This window comes from Saimiri boliviensis, chromosome 21, assembly GCF_048565385.1.
Source record: "Saimiri boliviensis isolate mSaiBol1 chromosome 21, mSaiBol1.pri, whole genome shotgun sequence".
Taxonomy (NCBI): Eukaryota; Metazoa; Chordata; class Mammalia; order Primates; family Cebidae; genus Saimiri; species Saimiri boliviensis.
The window spans coordinates 8,638,150-8,649,558 of NC_133469.1; the positions used below are offsets into that span (position 1 = coordinate 8,638,150).

General features: G+C 55.4%; 1 protein-coding gene across 1 annotated transcript; it reads left to right on the forward strand.

Annotated features, from left to right (window-relative positions):
• The first annotated feature begins 3,981 nt into the window (after positions 1-3,981).
• On the forward strand, positions 3,982-10,543 carry KLHDC7B (kelch domain containing 7B). The gene has a single exon (XM_003932788.3). The coding sequence runs from the start codon at positions 6,905-6,907 to the stop codon at positions 10,484-10,486; it is 3,582 nt and encodes a 1,193-aa protein (XP_003932837.3). The 5' UTR covers positions 3,982-6,904; the 3' UTR covers positions 10,487-10,543.
• Positions 10,544-11,409: the final 866 nt, after the last annotated feature.

Consider the following 11,409-nt stretch of genomic DNA (forward strand, 5'->3'; position numbering starts at 1 on the left):
ACCCTGTCTTTACTAAAAATACAAAACATTAGCTGGGTGTGGCGGCAGGTGCCTGTAATCCCAGCTGCTCGGGAGGCTGAGGCAGGAGAATCACTTGAACTCAGGAGGCGGAGGTTTCAGTGAGCTGAGATCATGCTGTTGCACTCCAGCCAGGGCAACAAGAGCGAAACTCTGTCTCAAAAAAAAAAAAAAAATTAACTGTGATTATTTTTGATAAAAATGGGAGTGACCATAAAAGAGATTGTATTTCAGTAGAAAACTACAGTGCATGCATTATCAAATTCTAGTCCTGTTCATTTTTTGAGGTTTTGTTTTCTCCCTGTAAACTGGATTGAATCCCGACTTCCCCTAGTTTCACTGAAAACTAAAACTTCCCTGTTCCAAAGCCTTGCAAACTGAAAGTAGATGAATTTAAATTTCAGAACAATCACTACAGCAGACTGCGTCTGGATGCCCTGGTTATGTCATCAGGAAGTATTCTGATGAGCTCTCCAGGTGGCCCACCAGGCAGCAGATATGAAGGCTGTCCAGATCAGATCTGCTGTAGTCTGTGATGTGGATAATGATGGCTATGAGACCTTGCACCCCAGTGCAACTGCTGATGGTGATTACTCTACACAACTCTTCACTCCAGTGACTGCGCCACTCAGTGGTAATGGAGAGTAAAGCTCTACCATCTGGTCATCCTCTCAGCTTGCCCAGTGGGGATTTGTTTAAGTAAATTTTTTTGTTTGTTTGAAACAGAGTCTCACTCTGTCACCCAGGCTGGAGTGCAGTGGCACAGTCTCGGCTCACTGCAACCTCTGCCTCCCAGGTTCAAGGGACTCTCGTGCCTCAGCCTCCCAAGTTTAGCTGGGATTACAGGTGAGCACTACTACACCCAGCTAATTTTTTTTTTTTTGTATTTTTAGTGGAGACAGGGTTTTACCATGTTGGCCAGGCTTGTCTTAAACTCCTGACCTCAGGTGATCCACCTGCCTTGGCCTCCTAAAGTGCTGTGATTACAGGTGTGAGCCACTGCGCTCAGCCTGTTTAATTAAAACGGAGACCAGGCCTGAAGAATCCCTAAGCAGACAAAACAATTTAGGCCTTGTAAGTGACCTCAACCTTGTTTAAATTGAAAACATAAGTGAAACTTGAGTCATTTTTGTTTGATTGATTGTTTTTTGTTTGTTTGTTTGTTTTGTTTTTTGGGTAGAGACAAGGTCTTGCCCAGGCTGGTCTCAAACGCTAGCCATCTACCCTGCCTCAGCCTCACACCCAAAGTGCTGGGATTACAGGCAAGAGTAATTTCTTTTCTTTTTTTCTTTTTCTTTTTTGAGACGGAGTCTTCTCTGAAACCCAGGCTGGAGTGCAATGGTGTGATCTTGGCTTACTGCAGCTTCCACCTCCTGGGTTCTAGTAATTCTCCTGCTTCAGCCTCCTGAGTAGCTGGGATTACAGTCACCTGCCATCAAGCCCAGCTAATTTTTGTATTTTTGGTAAATACAGGGTTTCTCCATGTTGGCCAGGCTGGTCTTGAACTCCTGACCTCAGGTGATCCGCCCACCTTAGCCTCCCACCCAAAGTGCTGGGATTACAGGTGTGAGCCACCAGGCCCTGCTGAATCGTTTCTGATAAATGCTTACATTAGATAGAGATAATTTTTTTTTTTTTTTTTTTTGAGACAGTTTTGCTCTTGTTACCCAGGCTGGAGTGCAATGGTGCCATCTCGGCTCACCGCAACCTCCGCCTCCTAGGTTCAGGCAATTCTCCTGCCTCGGCCTCCTGAGTAGCTGGATTACAGGCACGCACCACCATGCCCAGCTAATTTTTTTGTATTTTTAATAGAGACGGGGTTTCACCACGTTGACCAGGATGGTCTCGATCTCTTGACTTTGTGATCCGCCCGCCTTGGCCTCCCAAAGTGCTAGGGTTACAGGCTTGAGCCACCGCACCCGGCGATAGAGATAAATTTTAACCCTACCGCATTGTAGTAACCAACTAACATGGTTATATAACTACTGAATTTCCAGCAGGATAAACCAAAGAAAGGAACTGTGTAACTGTAACAAATAAAATGATTTCTTTATTGTGCTTCCACATTTTCCCAATAAAAACTTGCATTTGATATTTTGTCTCTGGAATACTAAACCTCTTTCAGTCAGGTGTTCCCCAGTTCAAAAATTGCTTCTTATTCAAATACACTCTTTACAATTTTATTGTGAATCAGATTTTTCTTTCACACATGGTTGTAAAACATACTGTTAGTAAGGAACGTGACTTAGATCTACACCCAGCTCCTGGTGCAGTTTCTTTTTCTGTCACCAGGGCCACCTTGCTGGCTTGCCACAGGTTCATGGTAATGACTGGGCATCATTCACGGGAAATTGCACTGTGTAAGCAGGCTCCAGGCACATTTTCAGCTGCAAAGTGAAGGAATAGCAACTGGTGAGGTAGAAGGAGAACCAAGAGACTGGGAGAATGGAAACTGAGCTGAGAGCTTCTGGAAGGTTGCAGTGGTCTACTGCATTTCATGTTATTGAGAAACTGAGTCAGGCTGATTTCATGGGGCCAATGAAATGGAAGTGCTGCTGAGGAAGATGCTTAGCTCCGGAGGTGAAAAGGGATGAGGAAGGCTAAGAAGACACAAGTGCAGTACCTAAAACAACTTCTTGAAATTGTCTAATGTCGCATGTTAAAATAATATGAAAGTTTCCAGTATCTGAACTACAGTGATTTGTCTTAAGATTTTGAAATATGCCGGGCGCGGTGGCTCAAGCCTGTAATCCCAGCACTTTGGGAGGCCGAGGCGGGTGGATCACGAGGTCGAGAGATCGAGACCATCCTGGTTAACGTGGTGAAACCCCGTCTCTACTAAAAATACAAAAAATTAGCTGGGCATGGTGGCGCGTGCCTGTAGTCCCAGCCACTCAGGAGGCTGAGGCAGGAGAATTGCCTGAACCCAGGAGGCGGAGGTTGCGGTGAGCCGAGATCGCACCATTGCACTCCAGCCTGGGTAACAAGAGCAACACTCTGTCTCAAAAAAAAAAAAAAAAAAGATTTTGAAATATAAAAACCTTTATTCTATTTTCTTTTTTAAGAGTCTCACACTGTTGCCCAGGCTGGAGTGCAGTGGCATGATCTGGGCTCACTGCAACCTCCACCTCCTGGGTTCAAGCAACTCTCTTGTCTCAGCCTCCGGAGTAGCTGGTATTACAGGTATGTGCCACCATGCCCAGCAAGAGTGTGTGTGTGTGTGTGTGTGTGTGTGTGTGTGTGTGTGTGTTTTAGATGGAGTTTCCCTCTTGTTGCCCAGGCTGGAGTGTAATGGTGTGATCTTGGCTCACTGCAACCTCTACCTCCTGGGTTCAAGCAATTCTCCTGCCTCAGCCCCCAGAGTAGCTGGGATTAGAGGCATGTGCCACCGTGCCTGGCTAATTTTATATTTTTAGTAGAGCTGGGGTTTTTTTCCATGTTGGTCGGCTGGTCTTGAACTCCCGACCCCAGGTGATCTGCCCACCTCAGCCTCCCAAGGTGCTGGGATTACAGGCATGAGCCACTGCCCCTGGCCAAAAGCCTTTGCTTTTAACCACTCTCCTTTTGGGGGAGTTAGGAGGACTAGTTATTAATAGGAAAAATCCCTTTGCTTGTGCTGGTGTCTTTTTTTTTTTTTTTTTGAGACAGAGTTTCACTCTTGTTACCCAGGCTGGAGTGCAATGGCGCAATCTCGGCTCACCACAACCTCCGCCTCCTGGGTTCAGGCAATTCTCCTGCCTTGGCCTCCTGAGTAGCTGGGATTACAGGCACGCGCCACCATGCCCAGCTAATTTTTTGTATTTTTAGTAGAGATGGAGTTTCACCATGTTGACCAGGATGGTCTCGATCTCTTGACCTCGTGATCCACCCGCCTCGGCCTCCCAAAGTGCTGGGATTACAGGCTTGAGCCACTGTGCCTGGCCATTTTTTTTTTTTTTTTTTTTTTTTTTAAGACAGCGTCTCACTCTGTCGCCCAGGCTGGAGTGCAGTGGTGTGGCACCATCTCGGCTCACTGCAACCTTGGCCTCCTGGGTTCAAGCAATTCTCCTGCTTCAGCCTCCCAAGTAACTGGGATTACAGGCGCCTGCCACCACGCCGGGCTAATTTTTATATTTTTGGTAAAGACAGGGTTTCTCCATGTTGGCCAGGCTGGTCTCGAACTGCTGACCTCAGGTGATCCGCCCGACTCAGCCTCCCACCTTGAGGTGATCCGATACCTTGGCCCTGGTGTCCAACTTTTTTGCCGGTTTCAGATCCCAGCCTCCTCCTGCGGCCACACTCAGAAATGCAGAGAAATTTGCTCCTGGGGCTGGCAAGGGCTTACTCGCTCCCCGAACGCCCTCGCAGTCTCCAGCTTTGCGATCCCAACCCAGGTGCTGCCGGTTCACATTTTTCACCCGCAAATCACTGTTAACCCTCCAGGTGTGGCCCCGGGGCCGGTGCTGCAGATGGAGCCAATCCCTGAAGGCTTGTGTTGTCTCTGAGGAAACAGCAGCTTTAGGTCTTAGGCAGAAGTCTTTCTCTTCTTGGAGAGACTGGGACAGGGTTTCTTTCCTCCAGTGGCTGGGCCACCTCCACAGGTAATCAGAAAGGTGCTCCAAGGAGGCTGCTGAAGGTTGGACCGACCTTCCTGGAACCCATTTTCTTGATTTTAATTTTTTGCTTGGTAGTAAATTGTGATATTTATACTATCATAGCACAAGCAGAACAGTGACCTGTGTTTCGCAGTTGCTGCCGGGATCTTGTGCTTTTCAAGTCCTGCCATCTTTGCAGAGCTATATTGGGGGTTTTTGGGTTTTGGGTTTTTTCTTTTTTTTCTTTTTGGATCTTTTTAAAGAGATGGATCTTGCTATGTTACTCAGGCCACTGTGCCTGGGAGTGCCACATTTTAATTCTCTAGGAAGTTAGGAGGCAAAACTCCTGCATTTCAGGGAGATGACATGTCCTCAGTCACCTTCCTGACAGAAAATTTCCCCATGAAGGACAAAGTTCTGTCCTTGATCTGGATTTTGACAAAGTGAGGCATTTCCCTTCCACAGAAGATGGGACTGAGCACGTCCTTGCTCGCCACCCTCGCGCCTGATAAGGCTGGTGGGATGACTTCCTCTGTGTGGTTTCTCCTACGATGGGGTCCTAAGGCATCACATGCTGGACACTGCCCTTGTCCTCTGACAGCAGCCTGGGGTCTCCAGAAGCTGGGTGGAGTTGACATATGAGCACTGAGTGGCCTATAAGAAGGTGCAGGTGGAGGGTGTCATCTCCATCCTCTGAAGGTTTCTGCAGCCTAAACTTAACCAAGAGGGAAAGCCTGAGGCTGGGACAGAAAATCAGGGCAGAAAGGGTCTAGAAAGCCTTCCCCGAACTTCAGGTCCACCTTAAAGTATACGGCCCATCTTCACCCTCTCACTGTCATCTAATAGTCCCGGAGCGGGGGCGGAGCTCGAAGGTGAGTTACCTGAGGCTCGGTAGAGTTCAGGCTGGGTGCCAGGGACGCTCACTCCTAGGCCATCTCCTTGCTGCTTGAGTAAGGGAGAAATCCCCAGGCCTACTCTGTCCCAGAGGGAGGAAACACACCTAGCACTTTCCAGGGAGCCCTATCTTTGTCTCAGGGACTCCAGGCTCTTTTTCACGTCTGGGCCTCACCTGGCACCTGTCCCAAGACTCACTCCTGTGATGGGATTAAGTGAGAAGCAGACGGAGGAGCCAAGCCTCCTCCCTAAGGGACCAAGTGCTCACACCCAGCAGAAACACCTACATGCCGGCCTGAGCCGGGGCAAGGAGGTACCAGCCAGGATGTGGTCTCAAGGGCAAGTCCTCAATTCAGATGAGGGAAGGCTGAGGATTGAGATTAAGACACCCAGAAGTCTGGCTAACAGAGCAACTGGTCCAGAGGGGGGATACCAGGTGCTAGCTGATGCGGTAACTGGAGTAGGGGGCAGACTGAGCTCGGAGCTCTCCATAGGCATAGTGAGAGTCTCATCTGCGCAGTCACAACAGTCGCGATGGGTGCAGGGGTTCCAGGAGGTCCTAGAAGGTCTAGATGGGTTGAAATAAGCCTGGCCATAAAGAGAGAAATATGTTTGGATTTTATTTATCTCATTTATTTTTTGCTCTTGACTTGAAAACCCTATCCCAGGTCTGGTGAACCCAGAGTAAAGAAAGTCCAGAAGCTGCTGGAAGGGCTGTGGGAGCTTCAGTCTCCCCTCTGTGCCCCTCCCTGTGCCCTGATGTGAACCTCCACTACATCCCTGCAATGACAATGTTCACTGCCAGGACCCATGCCCCAGGGTGTTCCTCTTCAGTCTGAGAGACCACCATCAGGCATGGCTCCCACCCCTCCCTTGCTGGCCCACAATGGAATCAGCCTCTCCGGTTTCTGGTAATTTCATCAGGGCTGCATCACATTGCTAAAGCTAGAGATAACATCTCCCTGTGGGTAAACCTTCCCTGCCAGAGCCCCCTGAAGCTGGACCCAGGCTGAGAGGAGAGACTCTGGGATGTGGGATGAACTTAGGGGTGTGAGGGTCTACCAGACAGAATTAGGTTGGCTGTGATGCCAGCACAGAGCTCAGAAATGTGGCCATTGGATACTGGAGACTAAGAGGAGGAGAAGAGGGCAGGAGCTGGTGGGGGGCTTGAGGAGACCCTGGACTCCTGTCCTGCTGTAAGCCTTGCTGTGTCCTGATATCTACAGCCAGGCCCTACAGACACCTCCAGGCCTGGGTGCAAGCAGAGACCCATCTTTCCCAGGACTTGGAGGACTGGTCCACCTTAACTGGGCAGCCTGTGGGGCGGGGCACTGGCCAGTGCCCCAGCCCAGGCCTCTGTGCTGCACGAACTGCCAGCCTGCCATTGGGCCCCTTGCAGTGGGCTGCAGCCCCAAACCATGGTCCAGGGTACCTTGGAGCCAGACAGTCCCCTCTGGGGCTGGGACTGGGATGGTGACAATGACTGGGATAGTGCTGTGCTGGCCCTCCTGGCGCTGGCTGTGGTGGCTGCCACAGCGCTGGCCTTACACTGGTTTGGCTCCCGGAGCGAACAAGAGGTGGCAGGACCAGTGTCCACAGCCCTCGGGGCTCAACCTCATCAGGCAGGAAGAGCTGAGCCGGCCCTGCAACCGAAGTCTGAGGTCAGTGATGGCAGTGAGGGGCAGAGCCCAGGGCAGGGGAAGCAGGAGCCTCCAGGACGCGGCCAGCAGAGCCCTGTCCCTGCTGCAGCTCCGGGCGGGGGCCTGGCCGTCATGGCCGCGCTTCCACTCAAGACAGCTAGCGAGGAGGCCCGTAGAGGGGTATTGGGACAGGAGCGGGGCGGCGCCATCCCCATGGCCCCCCGAGCTGAAGGAAAGGAGCCTCCCAGGCCAGGCACTGCCCTGGGCAAGAGCGAAGCAGGGGGGATGTCAGCCCCCCTCCTGATCCACTTCACCCCTCGGAGCCCTGGAAGCGAAGCGGAGGCGCAGGCGGAGGCAGGTGGTGTCAAGGCGCCCTTTTGCCAGGCCGCGGGCCCTGTGGGGCAAGAGGACACCGGCCCCTGGCAGGCGGGCGCGGGGCCCTCGGGGTCGTTGGGGAGAGGCCGGGGCCGGCGACGGCGGATGGACGCTAGCTTGGGAGACAGAGTCCGACGCCCCCGGAAACTGGACCAGCTCCGCCTGGGCGCCGCGGGGAGCGTGTGGGACGCGGTGGATGAGGCCGCTGCCCTGGACGCCTACGCGCGTGGCCTCCCCACAGGATCCCCGCTCACTCAGGAGCCCGCACCCCGCGCCCGGCAGCCTGGGTCCCAGAAAGAGGGCTCTGGGGCCAAGGCTGGCGGGAGCAGGGAGGCTCCGGGGGTCCCCACCCCCGGGGGAGGCTGGCCCTGGGCCAGGAGCGAGGTCCCTGGCACCCGGAGCTCCCGCCCGGCCCCAGGATCCACGTGCCCCTGGCTGGAGAGTCCGCCTCAAGGGCTCTCACTTTTCTCTCAAGGGCCGGGGGCCACAGGGGGCTACGCTGCGGGCCAGGCCAGGGCTTACGGCTCCCGAGACGACAGTCGGAGCACTGACCTGGGGCCCATGGCAGTAGTCTGCCGCAACCGCGCCTCCTCCCGGAGCCTTGAGCCCAGCCCGCGCTCTGCCTCCCCGCCTGCGACTCCCGGCCCGGGGGTCCCACCTGAAGCCCTGACTCTCCCGCCTCCCTCTCCTTCAGATTCTTTGCCCCTGGGGGTTACCCAGGGTCCTTCTGTGGGAGAAAATCTCAGAGCGGCGCCAGCCCCAAGTTCAGCCTCAGCCCAAGTCTTAACTTCAGCTCCAACCTCAGTCCTAACCCCAGCCCTAGCCTTGTGCCCAACATCAGCACCACCCCCAGCCCCCACCTCAACCTCATCCCCCTCCTCAGCCCCAGCCCCAGCTCCAACTTCAGCCCCAGCTACAATTCCAGCCCTAGCCCCAGCCCTAGCCCCAGCCCCAACTCCAGCCCCAACTCCAACCCCAGCCTCAACTCCAGCCTCAGCCCCACCACTAGTCCCTACCGGTATCTCAGCCCCAGCCCCAGTTCCAACTTCAGCGCCAACCCCAGCCCCCACCTCAGCCCCAACCCCAGCCACATCCCCTGCCCCAGCTGGCGGGTCACAGGCTGTATCTCAGGAGAGTGTGGCTCTCCCCAGGCGCTACGAGGAGGGTCAAGTCTCAGCCAGCTGGGGAAACCTTATTACCATGGTGCTTAGAAGCCACCCCTTCCCCAGGCAAGACAGGCCCCAAGGGAGTGTCCCAAGGGTGGTTCCTGGGAGTTCTGTGGATCCCAGCACTTGCACACACTCTGAGGACAGACATGGTTCCTCTTCTTCAGTGGGGACGGTGATGGGGACAGGTAAAGGGGCCCTGGTTGAGGTTGGAGGTCAGCCATGGCCAAGAAGCTCCGAAACCAAGGGCTCGCCCAGCCCAGACCCTTCCCCAGGCCTAAGAGGAGAGGGAACCAGGGAGAAGAGTCTAGACTTGCTGCCCCAAGCCGCAACACCCAGGGACTCCGTACAGTCCCCTGCGCAGAGGCCGTCTGGCCCTGCTGCCTCCCCCTCCGTGAGACACTCACAGCCGGTTTCCCAGCCACGGAAACGCAGCAGGCGTGAAATCGCCCGGACCTCAGAGCAGGAAGTCAGGCCAGCCGCTCCAGGGGACCCCCAGGGGGAGGTGCCGGTGGAGGTGGGCAGCCCTGCTGGCTGCAGTGGGGCGCTCACAGAGAAGCAGAAGGAGGCTCGGAAACTCATGGTGTTTCTGCAGAGGCCCGGGAGTTGGGGGGTGGTGGAAGGGCCCCGGAAGCCCAGATTACGGGAGCTGGCGCCTACCACGGCAGCAGTCCTGAGGCGGCGGCTGGACCTGGGCAGTTGCCTGGACGTGCTGGCCTTCGCCCAGCAGCACGGGGAGACTGGCCTGGCGCAGGAAACCTACGCGCTAATGAGCAACAACCTGCTGCGAGTGCTGGGAGACCCGCGGCTCTACCGCCAGCTGAGCGCGGCTGACCGTGAGCGCATCGTCAGCCTGCGGACCCGCCGTGGCCAGGCGGTGCTGGGCGTCATTGTGCTGCCCAGCCTCTACCAGGGTGGCCGGTCAGGGCTCCCCAGGGGCCCTTGTGCCGAGGAGCCTCCTGTGGCGGCCCCTGTGACCCTGCCTCCACGTACGCACCTGCACGTGTTCAACCCCCAGGAGAACACCTGGCGGCCCCTGACCCAGGTGCCCGAGGAGGCCCCGCTCCGGGGCTGCGGTCTCTGCACCATGCACAACTACCTGTTTCTGGCGGGGGGCATCCGTGGCTCCGGTGCCAAGGCCGTCTGCTCCAACGAGGTCTTCTGCTACAACCCTCTGACCAACATCTGGAGCCAGGTTCGGCCCATGCAGCAGGCCCGAGCCCAGCTCAAACTGGTGGCCCTGGATGGGCTGCTCTACGCCATCGGGGGCGAGTGCCTGTACAGCATGGAGTGCTACGATCCGCGCACAGACGCCTGGACGCCGCGCGCGCCCCTCCCCGCAGGCACCTTCCCTGTGGCCCATGAGGCTGTGGCCTGCCGTGGGGACATCTACGTCACCGGGGGTCACCTCTTCTACCGCCTGCTCAGGTACAGCCCCGCGAAGGATGCCTGGGACGAGTGCCCATACAGTGCCAGCCACCGGCGTTCCAGCGACATCGTTGCGCTGGGGGGCTTCCTGTACCGCTTCGACTTGCTGCGGGGCATTGGCGCTGCCGTGATGCGCTACAACACGGTGACCGGCTCGTGGAGCAGGGCTGCCTCCTTGCCCCTGCCCACCCCCACCCCCCTGCGCTGCACCACCCTGGGCAACACCATTTACTGCCTCAACCCCCAGGTCACTGCCACCTTCACGGTCTCTGGGGGAACTGCCCAGTTCCAGGCCAAGGAGCTGCAGCCCTTTCCCTTGGGGAGCACAGGGGTCCTCAGTCCATTCATCCTGACTCTGCCACCTGAGGACAGGCTGCAGACCTCACTCTGAGTGGCAGGCAGAGAACCAGGGCTGCTTCACTGCTCTCCAGGGAGACCCTGTGGGGTGGGTCTGAGAGGCCGGGGCTCAGGGAGGGGGCTGGGATCAGAACTTCCTGCTCTTGTTTCTGGATGACTTTCCCCTTCTGCTTTAAAGGTTGTCAATTATTTTGAAGCCCAGACTCCTTTCTACCCATCCCTCCACATCCATGCTGTTTCCTGAGTCAATTCTGTACCTGCTTATAGACCCACTCAGTTTGCTCACACCCTCCTCTGTCTTTGGGACTTCCCATTCCCTAGAGCCAGGGACTGATACGACCCCACAGACAAGGACTTGGCTCACTGGAGCTCTGCTGAACTGAGAGAGGAGAGGAGTAGAAACCATTCAGACTTCCTATGCTCTGTCAGCATGACAGGGAGCAAGAAAGCCCCCAGGCAACTCCCTGGCCTCTGGGATTTTCTGCCAGTCCAGACCCCATACGTAGCCACCTGGGTCTGTTTGGCACTGTGGATTCTCAAGGACCTAGAACCTTTGCCTCTGAAACTGGGTCCACTGGTGCTGCCCTGCTGTCTGCAGCCCCTATCCATACTCCCAGCCCACAACAGGCCAGGCCCACTCCAGACTCACCACCCTCTGCAGCCTTGGGGCTTTCCCAGGCCCTCCAGAAGTTCACCCCACTTCTCACCAACCCCCCAGCTCTAAATGAAGCCGGAGCGTCACCCTAGTTCTGCCTCTTTCAGCTGTGTGGACTTGGATAAGACATTCAACTTTCCTTTCTCCTCATCTGTAAAATGTGGACAGTGGACATCTGTCATCCAGGAGAGTTGTGGGAGATGAGATCACAGCTGTGAACACCTTGCATGGTGTCCAGCACAATCCATGATGCGTTTTCTCCCCTTACACACTTTGAAACCAATGTTAGAAAGGTGAATAAA